The 19,219-nt window shown below is 36.5% G+C and overlaps 2 protein-coding genes and 1 pseudogene across 2 annotated transcripts; all 3 read left to right on the forward strand.

The window, feature by feature from the left end:
* Positions 1 to 3,443: 3,443 nt before the first annotated feature.
* LOC148918642 (receptor-like protein EIX1) lies at positions 3,444 to 6,713 on the forward strand (annotated as a pseudogene).
* Positions 6,660 to 7,435, forward strand: LOC148918643 (receptor-like protein EIX2). Its single transcript, XM_089047665.1, has one exon. It carries the CDS (start codon positions 6,716 to 6,718, stop codon positions 7,202 to 7,204), a length of 489 nt encoding a protein of 162 aa, XP_088903791.1. The 5' UTR covers positions 6,660 to 6,715; the 3' UTR covers positions 7,205 to 7,435.
* A 1,659-nt stretch (positions 7,436 to 9,094) lies between these two features.
* LOC103325620 (receptor-like protein EIX2) lies at positions 9,095 to 12,603 on the forward strand. The gene has a single exon (XM_008227809.3). It carries the CDS (start codon positions 9,492 to 9,494, stop codon positions 12,465 to 12,467), a length of 2,976 nt encoding a protein of 991 aa, XP_008226031.3. The 5' UTR covers positions 9,095 to 9,491; the 3' UTR covers positions 12,468 to 12,603.
* Positions 12,604 to 19,219: the final 6,616 nt, after the last annotated feature.

The raw sequence follows: 19,219 nt of genomic DNA on the forward strand, positions 1-19,219 counted from the left end.
GAAAGTGACTTTCTGTGTAAAAATATTAGTCGTGCAAAGTTTTGTGCTATGAAAAATAAAAATAAAAATTCCTCGTCCCATTTTGGTACCGCCCAAATTTTTAGAGTTTTGTGCGACGAAATATTTTGGTTTTTGACTTTTGGTTTTATTATTTCTTTAATATTAATTTAATTATATTAATTATTTCGAATTTTTACTTTTTAAATTTAATTTAATTGTATGATTTTTTTTGTTACTTTAATTTAAATTGATATTAATTTAATTATATTAATTTTTTTGAATTTTTAAATTTAATTTAATTGTATGATATTTTTTAATTACTTTAATTTAAATTGAAATATGAAAAATAAAATTACATATGAAAAATAGTGATCAAATTATCCAATAAATATATATAATATTCAAAATTGTATACATAAATTAACAAAGTACAATAATAAAATCCTAATACAAGCGTATTGTGATGGTAGTGGCGGAGGATATGTTTTGATAGCTTCCTAATCCTCAACTTTAGCCGTCAAAGTCTTGATGATTCCCTACCCAAAAAAAAAAAAAAAAGGGATAATCTCCCCTAAAATTGTTATACCACAAATCCAACCCAAACTCCAATCCCTCCTCCCACAAACTCAAAACTAACTCCAAAAACACATATTAATGAAAAAATTTTAAAATTTGGAGAGAATATACCTTTTGGCAAGATTGAGAGTGAGTGAGAATGAGAGAGAGAAGTGAGTGTGAGAGAATTAGAGAAAATCGTGATAGAGAGATGAGAGAGTGAGTGAGAGTGAGACATAGTGAAGAGAGATGAGAGAGTGAGTGAGAGTGAGAGATAGTGAAGAGAGAGATGATGAGAGATTAAGTCAGAGGAGTGAGTGTGAGAGAAATGGTGGGATTTGGGGAGAGGAAAGAGAGAGGAGAGGTAAGAGAAAGACATTGAGAAAATGGTGGAGTTATTTTCATTTTAAAAACCGTATCACTTTGCGCGACGAAAAATATTGGATTATTGGTCGCTCAATGTTTTGCGCAACGAAACATATTGGTAGCGCAAAGTCAAAAAAAAAAATCCGTGTCCCATTTTTGGTACCGCCCAAATTTTGAAATTTTTGCGCGACAAAAATATTGGAATATTGGTCGCTCAAAGTCAAAAAAAAAAATCCCCACGTCCCATTTTGGTACCTACCCAAATTTTGAAATTTTTACGCTACGAAAAATACATATTGGTCACATAAAGTCTTAAAATTATATAAAAAATTCAGCGTCCCATTTTGGTACCCAAATTTTTGCTGAAAAATATGTATTGGTCGCATAAACTTTTGAGCGACACAAAATATTAGTAGCGCAAAGTCTAATTTTTAAATAAAAAAATCCACGTCTTATTTTTATACCCGCCCAAATTTTTAGAGTTTTGCGATGAACTATTGGTCGCGCAAACTTTTGAGAGACGAAAAATTGGTTCGTAGTACGATATTTATAAAAATAATTGCTATGAATAATAAAAAATAAAATTATTTTATTTTACAATTTAAAATATAAATAAGGTTGAAGATACTTAATAAAGGTATATACTATTCAATTTCTTAATTGTTATACGTATAAAATAAATAAATTTAAAGCTACTTAATAAGTAAATAAATATATATATATACACACACCATTCAACGATCCAACCGTCAAACTTGTTTGTATATACTTCAAGATCGTATACCCCAAAAATCGCAAAATACAAACATTCAGAGACCTAGTAACGGGACAAAAAACTTCAACGGTTATAAATGAAAAATCACGATTTAACAGTTATTTTAACTCCAATTTTGATGATTTTTTACAGCTACACTCCTTGACCCTATATGAATACAATGAACTAATTCGATCGTCAATTTAAAATATTTACACTAGTGGATACCACAAAATCTTATGTTATATTTAACAAAAGTATAAATAAACTCTTAATTGTTAGTGAATATATTATTTTGATGGCATACGTATTCTACGAAACTAGTTTCAACGATCCAACCGTCAAACTTGTTTGTTTATACTTCGAGATCATATACCTCAAAAATCGGAAAAAATAAACATTTAGAGATCAAGTAACGAGACAAAACTTTTCGACGATTATAAATGAAAAATCACGATTTAACAGTTATTTTAACTCCAATTTTGATGATTTTTTACAGCTACACTCCTTGGCCTTATATGAATACAATGAACTAATTCGATCATCAATTTAAAATATTTACACTAGTGTATACTACAAAATCTTATGTTATATTTAACAGAAGTATAAATAAACTTTTAATTGTTAGTGAATATATTGTTTTGATGGTATACGTATTCTAAAAAACTAGTTTCAATGATCCAACCATCAAGCTTGTTTGTTTGTACTTCGAGATCATATACGCCAAAAATCGGAAAAAGTAAACATTCAGAGATCAAGTAAGGGGACAAAACTTTTCGACAGTTATAATTGAAAAATCACGATTTAACGGTTATTTTAACTCCGATTTTGATGATTTTTTACAGCTACACTCTTTGACCCTATATGAATACAATGAACTAATTCAATCATCAATTTAAAAAATATATTTTCTAACAAAAACATTTTAAAAAAGAATTTTATTTATTTTTATAAGGACTTTGCGACGAATTGTCTTTAGTCGAGCAAAGTTCTTTTTGACAATTGTTTTTAGTTGCGCAAAGTGCTAAAGTGCTTTTTGCGACGAATAGTTTTTCGTTGCACAAAATTTGGTCGCTCAAGACTATGCGACAAAAAAAAATTGTCGCACAAAATTTTGTCATGCAAGGTTTTAGCGATGAAATTTTGTGTTTCGTCGCGCAAAGTGACTTTGAGCGACGCATAATTTTTCATCTCGCAAAATGTGGTCGCGCAAGGGTGATTTTCTACTAGTGATATCAACAACATAAAACATCTAAATGGTTCATCTCCTATCAAACTATGCTTCACCGTACTTGGGAACAATTGCAGTACCGTACTGTATTAAAGCATGCCTTCCGCGCCCGATGACCCCCAAGTCAAAACCATCATGCATCCACAGATTAGTCTCTGAGACAGTGGGAGACCAATGTTTACCCAATCCCTTCGAGGGCCCACCCCCATTGTGGTCCAGTAGTGCTTCAATCCTTATCTCTTGATTTACTTTCCGGGTCAATACCCTTTGATTTGATATCATTATTTTTGTTCTCAAAGTGGAAAAGTTGCACCTTTCTGAGAATCTAAGTGTTTGAATAATATGACTACATTGGTCTACGGTGATTCCACTACATTTGTTCTATCACCATCATGTAATTTGCAATGTACTTGCAGGCTATTAAATAAATCACTGAAGAAGCCAAATTGGCTTTCTTTTTTTTCGCTCTTTTAGGTCTTTTCATAAATTTTCCACACCAAGAACACAAGTTGTCACATGTGAAGAATGCAGTGTGTTTGGCGATCACGACAAAGGAACATAGTCAACAATTTTGTTAAAATAATCAATATCGGAACACCAAAGAGGAAAACGCAGAGGAAAGAGACCAACTTGAACTCCCCTTTTTTCCTTGGTGAATCCAATGGTGTCCCATTTTACTGCAGTTAAACGTATATTACGATATCTAAAGGGCACAATGCAGTTTGGTATGTCATATACTAGAGGAGATTTGCAGTTAAAGGCCTTTAGTGATGCTGATTGGGCAGGGGACCCTAATGACAGAAGATCTACTACTGGTTTGGTGGTATTTTTGGGTAACAATCCAATTTCGTGGTCCTCTAAGAAGCAACAAACTGTTTCCAGATCATCAACTGAAGCTGAATATCGAGCCTTATCCTTTACCTCAGCTGAATTGGATTGGATCAAACAGTTATTAGCATTTCTGCACATTCCACTTCCTAGTGTGCCTGTCCTCTTTTGTGACAATCTCTCAGCTATTGCCTTATCTTTTAATCCTGTTCAGCATCAAAAGACCAAACACATAGAAATCGACGTGCATTTTGTTCCCAAAAGACTTTCACAGAAACAACTCTCTGTGCAGTTTGTGTCTTCCCAGGAGCAATTTGCTGATATTCTTACAAAGGGGTTGAGTGGTCCTCTTTCCGAACTCATTGCTGCAATCTCATGCTTGGTTCCTCACAGCATGCTCTTGTGCACTTCTCCTTTGCCTCCTATAAATTCAATCATTCTGCTCAGAAGCCAACTCCACAAAAGCAAAGAAAACTTTGCACCATAATGGCTAGCTTTACAAATTACTTATTCAGTCCTACATATCACCTCAGCATTACTCATTATTTCCTCATCTTCTTTTTGGCCTCCTCATATCCACACACTAGTAAACTCCATTTTGGTGATGCACTTCCAAATTCGAAACCATGCATCGACGAGGAGAGACGTGCTCTCCTCGCCTTCAAACAAGATCTCACTGATCATTCTGGGAGGCTTTCTTCTTGGGTTGGTCAAGCTTGCTGTCAATGGAAAGGCATTTCATGCAACAACATCACAGGTCATGTTGAAAAGATTGATCTCCAAAATACATACACATACACAATTTCTGTTTTCAATGGAGAGTGGGATGAGATGGAGAACTCTTCTTTGGGTGGTAAGATAAATCCTTCTTTGCTTAGCTTGAAACATTTGAGCTACCTAGATCTAAGCAGGAATGATTTTAAAGGGATTCCCATTCCCACATTCTTTGGTCAGCTCAAAAGTTTGAGGTATCTCAATATCTCACTTGCTTCATTTGGAGGAGAGATTCCAGCTCATCTTGGTAACCTATCAAACTTGAACTATCTTGACCTAAGTGAAGAGTCTTGACTACTCTTTACTTGAATTACCTTCCAACAACTTGAAATGGCTTTCCAATCTCTCTTCCCTAAAATACCTCAGTCTTGAAGGAGTGGACCTCAGCAACACTGGGGTAAGTTTGGTAATTGCTTTTAACAAGTTTCCTTCCCTACTAGAGTTGCACCTAACCGCATGTCAAATTAAAAGCCTTCCAATCTCACTGGGAAATGTTAACTTCACATCACTTTTGATCCTTGACATGTCATATAATGATTTGAAGTTTCCACTTCCTGAATGGTTTTTTCATCTGACTAGCCTCAGAAAACTTGATCTAAGCGGTAATTTTTTGGGTGGTCCAGTTCCCAGTGAATTTCAAAGCCTCAAATCACTAGAAGCTCTTGATTTGTCTTTTAATGATCTTTCAGGTCAAATTCCCAAAATTTTTGGGAACTTTTGCAATCTAACAGACATTGAATCTTGCAAATAACCAATTTGAAGGGGGGATTCAAGAAGCTTTTGGGTGGTTTCTCAAGTTGTCCCAATAGTGAATTAGAGTCACTAGATTTGTCTTCTAATAAGCTGAAAAGCCAATTGCCTGCCTCAGTAGGGATGCTACACAACTTGAAGTATCTTAACCTCTACAATAATGATATGAAGTGGGTCCATTCCTAAAAGTTTGGGGCAACTCTCCGAGCTTGTTCACCAAGATCTATCTTTTAACCTCATGGGAAGGGTTTTTAACAGAAGCCCATTTCACAAATCTCACAAGATTGAAATACTTTTCATTAGGTAAAGTCTTCCCAAGACCCAACTCTACCAATTCCTCTCATCTTCAATGTGTCTTATGAGTGGGTTCCTCCTTCCAAGCTGCACAAAATTAACATTGGGAACTGTAAAGTAGGTCCTGCTTTTGGGGTCATGGCTTCAATCTCAAACTGAACTTGTCTTTGTCAAACTTTCTACCACTGGAATCTCAGATTCTATACCCGAGGATTGGTTCTTGAAATTATCTTCCCAAGTTGAGTATTTGGATTTATCTTCCAACCAAATCCATGGAAAGCTTCCTCTTGCAATTGAAACTCCCAAATGCACTGCTTTTGGATTTGGAGTCATAACCAATTTGATGGACCAATTCCACTTTGGTCTGGTGACAATGTGGTTCGAGTTTAAGCTTGAAACTAATTCATTTTCTGGCACCATTCCATTGAATTTTGACCAAAAGTTTCCAAAATTGGAATTCCATTTTATCTTGCTGAAAATCATTTGCATGGCACCATTCCACCTTCCATTTGCAACATGAAACACTTGTATACTCCTTTCTCTGAGAAACAACAATCTATCCAGGAGAATTTCTAACAAGCATGGAGCCTGTTGCCTGATATAATGGATTGTAGATGTTGCATACAACAGTCTCTCAGGCAATCTTCCCAGTTCAATGGGTGATTCAGGTTCTCTTTTCATGTTGAAGATGAACAACAACAATTTCGAGGGTGAAATTCCTTTTTCCTTGCAAACCTGCACTGCTTTGAGGAACATTGATCTTGGGAATAATAGATTCACTGGTGAAATACCTCCATGGATAGGATCAACTGCTTTCTTGGTGTCAACCCTAAGGCTGAGATCCAATTTTTTAAGTGGACATATCCCACAACAGTTGTGCAATCTTGGCTACCTTCACATCCTAGACCTTGCTCACAAGAGCTTTTCCGGGACAATATCCCCAAGTGTTTGAACAATCTAACTGGTCTCAGAATCTTTAATAACAGTTTTTATAATATATATCTAGAGTATGACCAACAAACAATAGTGATCAGAGGAAGAGAACTCCAATTGAACACTTCTCTAGCGTATGTAAAAACATTGATCTTTCATCAAATAGGTTTGAAGGTGAAATCCCTCAAGAAATTTGCAGCCTCGTTCTATTGCGCAGCTTGAACTTGTCGATGAATCAGTTCAGTGGAAACATCCCATCAAAGATCGGAAACTTGTCGCAGCTCGATACTCTTGATCTCTCACTCAACCACCTTTCAGGACAGATTCCTCAAAGTCTTTCATCATTGACCTTCTTGTCTAACTTGAACTTTTCCTATAACAACTTGAGTGGGGAAATTCCTTTGGGAAACCAACTCCAAGCACTCCCTGATTCATCCATTTATGAGGGCAACCCATTCCTTTGTGGATTTCCTCTTTCAACCAAGTGCTCCGAAGATGGCAATTCTACTCCCAAAGATCCAAAAGACAATGACAATGAAGATGGAAATGAGAAGCTCTGGTTCTATGTAAGTATGGCACTCGGTTTTATTGTGGGCTTTTGGGGTGTTTTTGGCACATTAATTGTGAAGAAGTCATGGAGGTATGCTTATTTTCGATGGTTTGATGACATCAAAGATAAGGCAACACTATGTGTGAGTCGCTTGGTTCGCCAAGAGTGATTTTCAAAGGGGATTGTATGCAAGTCATCTCAGCTATTGCATGGACAGGTGAAGACCATTTCTATTTTGGTAGTATTGTTGATGATATAAAAACCCTGGTTACAAAGAAAGGGTTTAGTTTTTTTGTTCGCTAGGTGTCAAGACAATAAGGTAGCGCACCGTGTTGCGCGGAGTGCACTGTCTTATGATTTTCAAGTAGAGTGGTTTGAAGAACCACAAAATATTATTCAAGATTGTCTTCTCTTTGATGCTTGTAATAGGGGTAAGGTTTTAAGCCCCCTCCCCTTTCCTTCTTTTTTATGATTCAATAAAGTTTCCCTCGTACTGTCGAGGTTCTCTCAAAAAAAAAGAATAAGCAAACACTAGCAATTACAGTGAAAGCCGCTCCTTTGCAAAGGAAACTTTCATTTAAAACCAGGAAAGTAAAAGTTGTTATTTTTAACATTTATGAAGTTCTTATCCCGTCTGTTTTTCCCCTTCAATTTGCAATGTGATTTATTTTTTCTAGGAATAATATAAAGTTACTTAATAATTTTTAAAATTAAATTTTGCACCCAAACAAATGATTAATGTCGTATTAAACTTACTAACTATTTTCCACATGTATATAGTCGGATTTATATATATACACTAGCCTCCGCGTGTAGGAGACCTGTTTTGTATCCATCTCACATATATTTAATTAATGGTTTCACTTGACAAACATATGTTTAATTTATTGCAACAACATGTATTTTTTTTTAAATTGTATTTTTCTCAACGCGTATTTTAAATTTTTTTTATCTGATATTTGTAATTGTATATGTTGAGAAACTTTATATTATACAAATATTAAAATTACTTTATACAAAGATTATTGACAAATTGAAATATCTTTTTTCTTCTTTCAATTGTGTTTAGGAGATTTATCAAGAAACCTTTCATATAGCCAGAATGTTGAATTTGTTCCCACTGTGGATTGCCCTATTGTTTTCTTTGATATTTGCTGGTTGGTTTCTACCCGTAAACCTGAGCTTTTTTTTTTTTTTTTTTCCACCACTCCTCTTTTATCCACTTATACTCCTTGTTGTTTAAAAAAAAAATACTTTTTACTATAACCCCAAAAAAAAAAAAAAAGTGTAAGCGGACAAAAGAGGAGCGAGAACATACAATTTCTAACAAAGGACGTATAAGTGAATAAAATAAGAGTGAGAAAATCAGCTCCCTTTTTTTAAGTTAATAACCTCAGCATTTTTATTATTCAATCCCCATAAACCTGAGCATTTTTATTTTCCTGTCTATTGACATTTTATTTCCTGTCTATTGACATTTTATTTTCCCATTTCAATTTAACTTAGGACAATACAGTTGCATATAATAAATAAATAAACCATTTTTCTAAGTCGCAACAAAGGCCAAAATTGAAATATAAAAAATATATAAAAAAAACAAATTTAAAAGAAAGTCTAAGAATTAGAAGAAAAAAAACATTAATACATATATTAACAACATGAAACATCTAAATGGTTCATCTCCTATCAAACTATGCTTCACCATACTTGGGAACAATTGCAGTACCACACTGTATTAAAGCATGCCTTCCGTGCCCGATGACCCCCAAGTCAAAACCATCATGCATCCACAGATTAGTCTCTGAGACAGTGGGAGACCAATGTTTCCCCACCCCCATTGTGGTCCACCAGTGCTTCAACCCTTATCTCTTGATTTACTTTCCGGGTCAGTGCCCTTTGATTTGATATCATTATTTTTGTCCTCAAAGTGGAAAAGTTGTACCTTTCTGAGAATCTAAGTGTTTGAATAATATGGCTACATTGGTCTATGGTGATTCCACTACATTTGTTCTATCACTATCATGTAATTTGCAATATGTACTTGCAGGCTATTAAATAAATCACTGAAGATGCCAATCTTCGCCTTCTTCTTGTCATAAATTGTTCCACCAAGAACACAAGTTTGTCACATGTGAAGAATGCAGTGTGTTTGGTGATCACGCGAAGGGCACATAGTCAACAATTTTGTTAAAATAATCAATATGGGAACACCAAAGAGGAAAACGCAGAGGAAAGGGACCAACTTGAGCTCCCCTTTCTTCCTTGGTGAATCTTCCTCACATGGTTTTGTTAGTTTTGTTTATGCCTACTTGCCAATCTAGCCAACTTGTAAAATGGGTTGAATACTTGGAATCTGGACGGCAATGATTTAGATATTCATTTTACACTTTCATAACCTCCTATAAGTATAGCTTTCTGCTCAGTTGCCATCTGCACCACAGCAAAGAAAATTTTGTATGAAAATGTATAGCTTTGCAAACTCATTCAGTTCTAACTTTCACCTCAAAATTGCCCACTATTTCCTTCTTTTCTTTTTCGCCTCTTTATTTCCACACACTAGTAAACTCTGTTTTGGTGATGCACTTCCAAGTGTGACACCATGCATCCATGAAGAGAGACGTGCGCTTCTCGCCTTTAAACAAGATCTTACCGATCCTTCTGGGAGGCTTTCTTCTTGGGCAGGTCAACATTGCTGTCAATGGAAAGGAATTTCATGCAACAACAAAACAGGTCATGTTGAAATGATGAATCTGCGGAACACTTATACGTATACGCTGTCTGTTTTTGATGCAGAGTGGGATGAGATGGAGCACTCTTCTTTGGGGGGTAAGATAAATCCTTCTTTGCTTAGCCTGAAACATTTGAATTACCTAGACCTAAGCCAGAATGATTTTCATGGGATTCCCATTCCCAAATTCTTTGGTCAGCTTAAAAATTTGAGGTATCTCAATCTCTCCTATGCTTCATTTGGAGGAGAGATTCCACCTCAGCTTGGAAACCTCTCAAACTTAAACTATCTTGACCTCAGTGAAGAGTCTGACTACTCTTTACTTGAACTTCCTTCCAACAGATTGAATTGGCTTTCCAATCTCTCTTCCCTAAAATACCTCAATCTTGAAGGACTGGGCCTCAACAAAACAGGGGAAGGTTGGCTACATGCTGTTAACATGCTTCCTTCCCTAATAGAGCTACACTTACCAGCATGCCAGATTGAAAGCCTTCCACTCTCCCTAGGAAATATTAGCCTCAAATCACTTTTGATCCTTGACATGTCATATAATGAGTTGAAGTTTCCATTTCCTGAATGGCTTTTGAATCTAGCTAACCTCAGAAAACTTAATCTAAGGGGGAATTCATTCAGTGGTGCCTTTCCCCTTGAACTTGGAAGGCTCAAATCATTGGAACATCTTGATTTATCTTTCAATGCACTTGAAGGTCAAATTCCCGAACTGGCTGGAAATTTTTGTAACCTAAAGATCTTGAATCTTGCTAGCAATAAATTTGATGGGGAGATTCAAGACCTTTTGGGTGGTTTAACAAGTTGTCTTAACACAAATTTAGAGTCATTAGATTTGTCTTCTAATATGTTGCATAGAGAATTGCCTGCCTCCTTGGGGATGCTACACAATTTGCAGTATTTTAGTCTCTACAATAATGAAATGAACGGGTCCATTCCTGAAAGCTTGGGGCAACTCTCTCGGCTAACTCACCTAGATTTATCTTTAAATTCATGGGGAGGGTTTTTAACTGAAGCCCATTTCACAAATCTCACAAGATTGAAATACTTTGCATTAGGCGAAGTCACCCCATACCCTACTCTCCCTATTTCTCTCATTTTCAATGTGTCTTATGAGTGGGTTCCTCCTTTCATGCTTCACACAATCAACATTGGAAACTGTCAAATAGGTCCTACCTTTGGAGCATGGCTTCAATCTCAAACTGAACTAGCCTTTGTCAAACTTCATGGTGCTGGAATCTCAGGTGCCATACCAGAGGACTGGTTCTCTAAAATATCTTCCAAAGTCTATTATTTGGATTTGTCTTACAACCAAATCACTGGAAACCTTCCATTGCAATTGAAATTTCCAAATGCTCTGATTTTGGATTTGAGTCATAATCAAATTCATGGCCCCTTCCCACTTTGGTCCAGTGACAATGCGATCCGTCTTCAGCTTCAAACCAATTCATTTTTTGGGCCAATTCCAATGAATTTGGACCAACGATTTCCACAATTGTTGGCACTGTATCTTTCTGAGAACCATTTGAATGGTACTATTCCACTCTCTATTTGCAACCTCAAAAACTTGCTAGTCCTTTCTCTGAGAAGCAATGAGCTGTCAGGAAAATTTCCTCAAGCATGGAGTCTGTTGCAGGAAATATGGGTCATAGATGTTGCATACAACAATCTCTCAGGCAAGCTTCCAAATTCAATTGGTGTCCCGGGGTCACTTTTTATGTTGAAGGTCAACAACAATAATTTGGATGGTGAGATTCCACTTTCCTTGCAAAATTGCACTTCTTTGAGGCACATTGATCTTGCAAATAATAGATTCACTGGCACCATACCTTCATGGATAGGATCAAATGTGCCCCTGGTGTCGATCTTACGACTGCGATCGAATTTCTTTACTGGACATATCCCCCAACAGCTGTGCAATCTTGGCTACCTTCACATCCTAGACCTTGCTCACAACAACTTTTCAGGAACCATCCCCAAGTGTTTGAATCATCTGAGTGCTTTAACGCATGGCAATTTTAGTGCCTATGACTTATATTCATATTATGACCAGCAAACATCAGTGGTGAAAGTAACAGAACTCGAATATCAGTCGCAGACTTTGATGTTGGTTAAAAGCATTGATCTTTCCTCGAATAGCCTTGAAGGTGAAATCCCTGAAGAAATATGCAGCCTCCTCCTGTTGCACAGCTTGAACTTATCGAAGAACCAACTAAGTGGAAACATTCCCTCAAACATTGGAAGCTTGCAGTTGCTCGAAGTTCTTGATCTCTCACGCAACCTCCTTTCAGGCTGGATTCCTCAAAGTCTTTCATCTTCCACCTTCTTGTCTCACCTGAACTTGTCCTATAACAACTTGACTGGTAGAATTCCGTTGGGAAACCAGCTCCAAACCCTCACAGATCCATCCATTTATATGGGTAACCCATCATTGTGTGGGGTTCCTCTGTCAACTAAGTGTTCCGAAGATGATCACACTCCTACAAAAGACAATGATCATGAAGATACAAATGATAAGTTGTGGTTCTATATTAGCACGGCACTCGGCTTTATCTTAGGATTTTGGGGTGTTTGTGGCACCTTACTTGTGAAGAAGTCATGGAGGTATGCTTATTTCCGATGGTTTGATGACATCAAGGATAAGGTGATGCTAGCATTTGCATTGAAAATGGCTCGTACTCAGAGGAAATTTTGATTGGAATAGAAATATGGAACCAAGTTCTTGAATTCACAACACTTGAGCAAGTATGAAATTCATGTACCATATGAAGTTTTCCCCTGTATGCACTTGTTTTGATTACTTAGAATACGGAACCCACCGTTCATTTCAAGTACTATTTCTTTTTTCTATAAGGCTTTCATTTCAACTCCACTAGCAAATGGAGTTCAGTCAGCTATTGTGCTAAGAGCATCTCCACCCATAAGGGCAAAGTCTAAGGCAAGGGCTGCCACTATTCACGTGAATAGTGTCAGCCTTGCCATTTGTGGTTCCACCCATGAGGGCAAAGTCTAGGACAAGTCTAAGGCAAATACTATTCATTGTACTTTATTTCCTATTTTTTTATACTTTAAACCATTAATTTTGATAATCTTTTGTAATTAAATTTTCGGATAAGATTTTTACCTCTAAAATTGTGCCACGTGTCCCATGTCAGATAAGATTTTCAGATATTTTTAAAAATATACATAATCTTAGATTTCAGATAAGATTTTACCTAAAATTGTGCCATGTGTCCCATGTCAGATAAGATTTTGATATTTTTAAAATTATAATCTCATATTTCAGATAAGATTTTCACCCTCTAAAATTATGTCACGTGTCGTCTCTATCTTCATCCTCTATAAAACCACACCATCAACTCATACCTCTCACACCATCTCTTATCTATTCCTTCATTTCTCGATTTTACAAAACACATTCTACTCAATGTCAAACTTGTCGAGGTGTTGGAGAGGTAACATAAAGAAAGGGAAGAAATTCGGCGTAGACGTGAAGAAGATCGGACGCCGATGAAGAAGAGGAACAAATGCTTGCAGCAACGGTGTGTATGCTTAATCAATCAAGGCAACACCGTCGTCGTCGTGCCTGAATGTGGACATGACGTAGGGAGTCTCGAGGTAAGAATCTCTTGGAGGATTATTTTATCCTAAATTCGTTATATCCTGCTTCTAAGTTTCAAAAGAGATATAGAATGCAGCCACATTTGTTCCAAAAAATCATGCATGATATTTGTAATTACGACACATACTTCATTCAAAAACATGATTCTGTTGAAGCTTTGGGTTTTATCCCGAGCAAAAACTTACAGCTGCTTTGCGGATGCTTGCTTATGGGGCATCTGCAGAGCAGGTGGATGAGATTGCAAGGATGGGAAAATCTACTATCCTAGAGTGCTTGGTGAGATTCTGTGATGCAGTAGAAAATTTGTACACAAGGGAGTACCTTCGCAAACCCACGCCGAGGGACCTGCAAAGGCTTCTACAAAAAGGCGAGGCTCGAGGTTTCCCAGGAATGATTGGAAGCATCGATTACATGCATTGGCACTGGAAGAATTGTCCTACTACTTGGCAATGAGAGTACGGGAATCGGAAGGGCCAAAAAGTATAATTTTGGAGGTCGTAGCTTCATTCAACTGTTGGGTTTGCATGCCTTCTTTGGGGTTGCCGGATCTCAGAATGACCTCAATGTCCTTGGTCAATCCCTAGTGTTCGACAAGGTATTTGCCAGGTCATTCTCCCCAGGTCACATACCAAATCAACAATATCGTATACTCTGGTGCATACTACCTTGCCGACGGAATTTATCCTAGGTGGACGACATTCGTGAAAACAATTCCGAATCCTCAATCCGAGAAGGAAAGAAGCTTTGCTTCCTTTCAAGAAGGTTAGAGGAAAGACATGAAAAGGTGTTTTGGTATCTTGCAAGCTCGTTGGGCAATTATCAGGGGTGCTGCTCGAATGCTAGATGAGGAGGTGCTGCAAAGTATTATGATGACTTGCATCATCCTCCACAACATGATTGTGGAAGATGAGTATGACTACGATGCTCCAGAGGTGTTTGAACCCGATCCCATGAACACGGCGTTGACAAGAATATATGAAAAGCCGATGGGACCAAATGGACTACCATTGGAGCCCGAACCGTTACTTCGGGATGGTCAATTCAACAAACCCATGATTGATCGTTATCAAGAAATGCAATCTTCATATATTCACGAGATCCGTCAAGTTGACTTGATCGAGCACTTGTGGGAGATGAAAGGCAATCACAATGGATGAAGTCAAGATTAGTGCATTATGCTTTGTTTTTAATTATGCTTTATTTTGTGTGTTGTGTTTTTTGGAATTATGTTTTTTATTATTATTATGCTTTTATGTATGGTTTGTTTTGTGTGTTGTTTGCAATAAATTAAGGTTTGTTTTTAATAAATAGTCATATTATTTAATGCTTTTTTAATTGAATAAAAATGAAACAATACAACAAATTAAAGGATAATACAACAAATTAAAGGATAATACAACAATACAGCAATACAACATATGGCAAAGGTGTTTCAATACAACTTAATGGTTTTCATCATTTAACCAATCCGTATTGCTAGGTCCATCGTCATGGAAAAGTTTTCTTCTCATCACATCTCTTCGTCTTAGCTTCCAATAGGCCTTTGTTTCAGGAGACATATGGCTCGTATCCATGGCCATGATTTTCATCTCTCTATCATCCATGTCTTTTTCTTGTGCCTTCTGCTGTTGAATAACAAATGCTTCCTCTCGTGCCATGTCCATTTCATCTTTTTCAAGTCTTTCTCAATTCTTAGTGAGGTGTTCTTAGCTATTTGCTCCAATAATTGTACACATTCATTGTTCGAAGTGCCCCCTCTCGTGGCCTTTGCCGCCTTTCTCCCAATAGGTCTCGATGGACGTGGCACAAATGGTGACTCTGTTTCCATTGGGGAGTCTAATGGCGAATCGGTTGATGGCGACTCTTGGAACGGCGTCTCATTCAACACAACCGGAGGACCGGTGGGAATAATTTTGAATCTCGAACAATCCTTCACAACTTCCCAACATTGGAAATGCACGAAATTTTTTTTTTCCTTGCCCCATGGCACCGAACCACATTTGTGCTTGTATGATCTATTAAGCTATTTAAATAATTGGAAGTGCAAGAAAAAAAAATTATTATGCAAGAAAATATAAACTATTTTGAAATGCAAGAATAAAATTGATTATGCAAGAAAATATAGACAAATTGGAAATGCAAAAAAAAAAAAAATTATGCAAGAAAAAAAAAAGTTATATTAAATTGATTAAAATGGCAATTATAAATATTTTACCTCATCGGTAAAATTTTGACTGCTTTGAATGTTCTCTCTTGCTTTTGTCAAGGCATTTCTCCATTTCCCTGACTCTTTAGTTTCCATCTACTAGATAAGGCCATTTCGGTCCGAATGGAACCCGATCTTTGACATAATTCTCCATGAATTTTGCTCCACATATGATGGAACTTCATCTCATTACCCCGTGATAAGGTCATGACTAACGTTCACCCAAGACTGACACAACGCAATATCTTCCTGAGTTGACCACGAGCCTCCGACTTCGACAGAAGATGCCATTTGTTTTTTTTTATACAAATGGAAAGTAGTAGAAAAATGTGAGTGGAGAGTAAAAAACATTGGAAGGAGAAGAGTTTGTATGGAGAATTGGTGTGGAAAGTGAAAAATGTGAGTGGAGAGTAAAAAATATTGGAAGGAGAAGAGTTTGTATGGAGAATTGGTGTGGAAAGTGAATAATGTGAGTGGAGAGTAAAAAATATTGGATGGAGAAGAAATTGTATGAAGATTTGGTGTGGAAAGTAAATAAAATTGTTAGGTATTTATAGGGAAAAAATACATATTTTTTGGTTTTTTTTTTTAAAAAAATCAGAATTTTTCAAATTTTTTGCAATTTTTTAGCCAAAAAAGGACCGTCCGTTGGATTTGGAAAAAACGATCGGAGAGTCCTCGTCGCGACACGTGGCAAATGCCCGTTGGATTCGTTAGGGTGACATCATCATCGATGTCACTCGACGTCAGCCGAAAAGTCAAATTTTTACCGTTGGCGCGTGTAATTCACCCGCCAATAAAAAAATTTGAATTACCGCTGCTAAGTCACAAAACTCAAGCCCAGCAGAACTTACCCTTAGGCTCGCCGGCTGGTGGGACCCAGCTCTTACCCGGCTTCTTCTCATGCCTGGAGCGCGCTTGGGCTCGCCAGGAGCCTTTCCCCCGGTTTAGGTCTTGCACTGGACATGCTCTAATCAGTTGCCATCCAGGTTTGGTGGGTTGAATTAAACTTCAGGGGTAAATTTGGTGGGTTGTTTGTAGTGGACTCTGTATATATAGTATTTGGCCCAGCCCAACTGACCACTTTCTCTGAAATGGAATTACAATTGGCGTAGAGTTACAGTTAAACTGAAGATAGACTAGTTCAGAGCTGTGCTCTAATTAGTCAGCAATTGCATTTTAACACCATCTGCCTGATTTGACTTGAAAACTTGAAAAATAGGGTGAGCACCTGGAAACGGTGATGGACTGAAGTTCTTCACCCATGAACAATGCATCCAACGCGGTGCAGTGATTTGCAACAAGTATATTCTAATGAGTATCAATACTTAAACGTAGGCTAATGAGGATCTTGAGCTTCAGCATTTATGAAGTGTGAATCTTCGTGCATTTCGCAAAAACTAGAGCATTCATCTAGACCCTTCTTACTTTCATGTACCCGCTATGTTCCCATCCAAAATTTTTACACGTATACAAAAATAACACATCCAAAGCATAAAAGGTGCATATATACCAAATTGTGATTTACAAACATAAATCAATCCTTGAAGAAGCTCTTGTCAGCGGCAATTTTGTCTTAAGGATCTAATTGGGATGTTTGTTTTTTTTTTGGTCAAGATTGATTGCTGCTTTAAATTTTTTATTGATTTATTTTGAGAAACAAAAACATTGACTTTTATACAATCTAATTATTCAATCAAATATTATTAATTCAGTATTTCGATCAAATTATTTATTAATTTTGTTGAAATAATACAATTATGTATTAATAGTCAATTGATACAAATAAAAAACAATCGTCATGGTAATTAGTCAAGAAAACAACATCTCCCCGATTGGACTTCGCAAAGTAGTTTGAGGATCTGGAATCTGGCCGGCGGCACCGTTGATTTTGGGTTTGATTTTTACACGCTCCTAGACTTGTACAAATGTATGAGCTCATTTATTGTGTGCTCATCTGCATCAAATAGAGAAACCTTGATTCGTATAATGGATATCCATCGCCTCAAAATTTCTCACTACTTCCTCGTTTTGTTGTGTGTTCGGTGATATTGGACGTGCAAGCACTGGTGGGAAACAAATATGCATTGAGGAAGAAAGGCAATCTTTTTTCTAACAACCTATATGCAATCGTCATGCATGAACTCATACGCAAATATTTTCAGCCAAAAATAAATTGCCACAAACATATATGCGATGCGTCATTACCATTTTTATACAACAAAAGTAAAACATGACGATAAGATGTGACATATGATGTACGTATAGATAGAAGTTGAGTATATTAGTGGTGCAAGCTTAGACTAAACACATGTATGTACACATACCAAGACTTATAGATGGAATATATCAACCTTCAAGATATACGTACTAGCTACAAACCATGATTAACAACCCATTCCAAACAAAACAAGACAAAAATAAAAAGATCACACAAATAACTTATTCGCTCGCTATTGCATGCTGGAGGAGACCCTCAAACTCTCCACAACATGTATATTTCTCAAATTACCCGTCCCCAATGACTTACTAGATCCAAGATTTTCACATCTAAAAGAGTATATAACTCAGTGCATGTACGTAGTTGTTCAAAGAAGGAGCCACTCGATGGATGAGAGTAGGCTTTGGCCACAACGGTCAAAATTGATAGCTTTTGTGCTCTTAAACTGTCACGTTATATATGGAAACTGGATTAGACTACAGTTTAGTCAAGAAAATGCATTTGAACTCCCTGTACCTGATTGGACTTGCAAGTTGCAACTTTTCGAAATGGTCTAAGGACCTGGAATCTTGATGATCTATCCTCTATCCCTTTCTATCGAAGAAACGGTGACAAGGAAATAAAAGCCATACAAGGACCCCAATTTCTTCAGCGTACGAAAAATGCATTAAAAATTAGATGCATAAACGTATTCTAATGAGTTACTCGTAAACATAGGTCCACTTCCTACCCCCCCAATGTATATTCTAGTGAGCATCAATGTACGTATATTCTTTCAAAAATGTATAAGCGTATATTAATGATGCATTTATTGAAAAATGCTTTAATATTTGGATACAAGTCTAGTGATTTTGTGAATTGTAAGAATTGGAATTGTTTGCAAGAGGTTTATAACTCAAGTGGTTAAGAGCATTTATCTTTGTACCCAAGGTCCTAAGTTAGATTACCCAATATCGCTTGCATCAAAACTAAAAATTGGAATAGAGCTTAACTAACTAGCCCTATATTTAGTAATATTTCTCTTCTTAATGTTGAAATATATCATAATTTCGAGTTCCCTTTTCCCATTGGTTAAGGAAAAAAATGAAAATGCTTTAAGATGTGACAAAGAAAACCTACTAGACACGTATACAAAAATAACTCATCAAAAGTACAAAACTGGAATGCACACATATCAAATCATAATTTGCAAAAAGGATTGACTCCTTGAAAAATATATGAGGATTAATTTCATCTTAAAGAGATAGAAGAAACAAGTTCTAGAGTCTAGGCTCAACGGGTATTCTGGTTTTTCTAAACTTCATTTATATATTTTTATTTGTGTAATTATTACTTAAATTTGATATTTATTTGCATAAAGTTATTTATTAATTGTTTTAGAATATAACAAATTAACAC

The sequence above is a fragment of the Prunus mume genome, linkage group LG3 (assembly GCF_029339155.1).
Source record: "Prunus mume cultivar Tortuosa linkage group LG3, ASM2933915v1, whole genome shotgun sequence".
Taxonomy (NCBI): Eukaryota; Viridiplantae; Streptophyta; class Magnoliopsida; order Rosales; family Rosaceae; genus Prunus; species Prunus mume.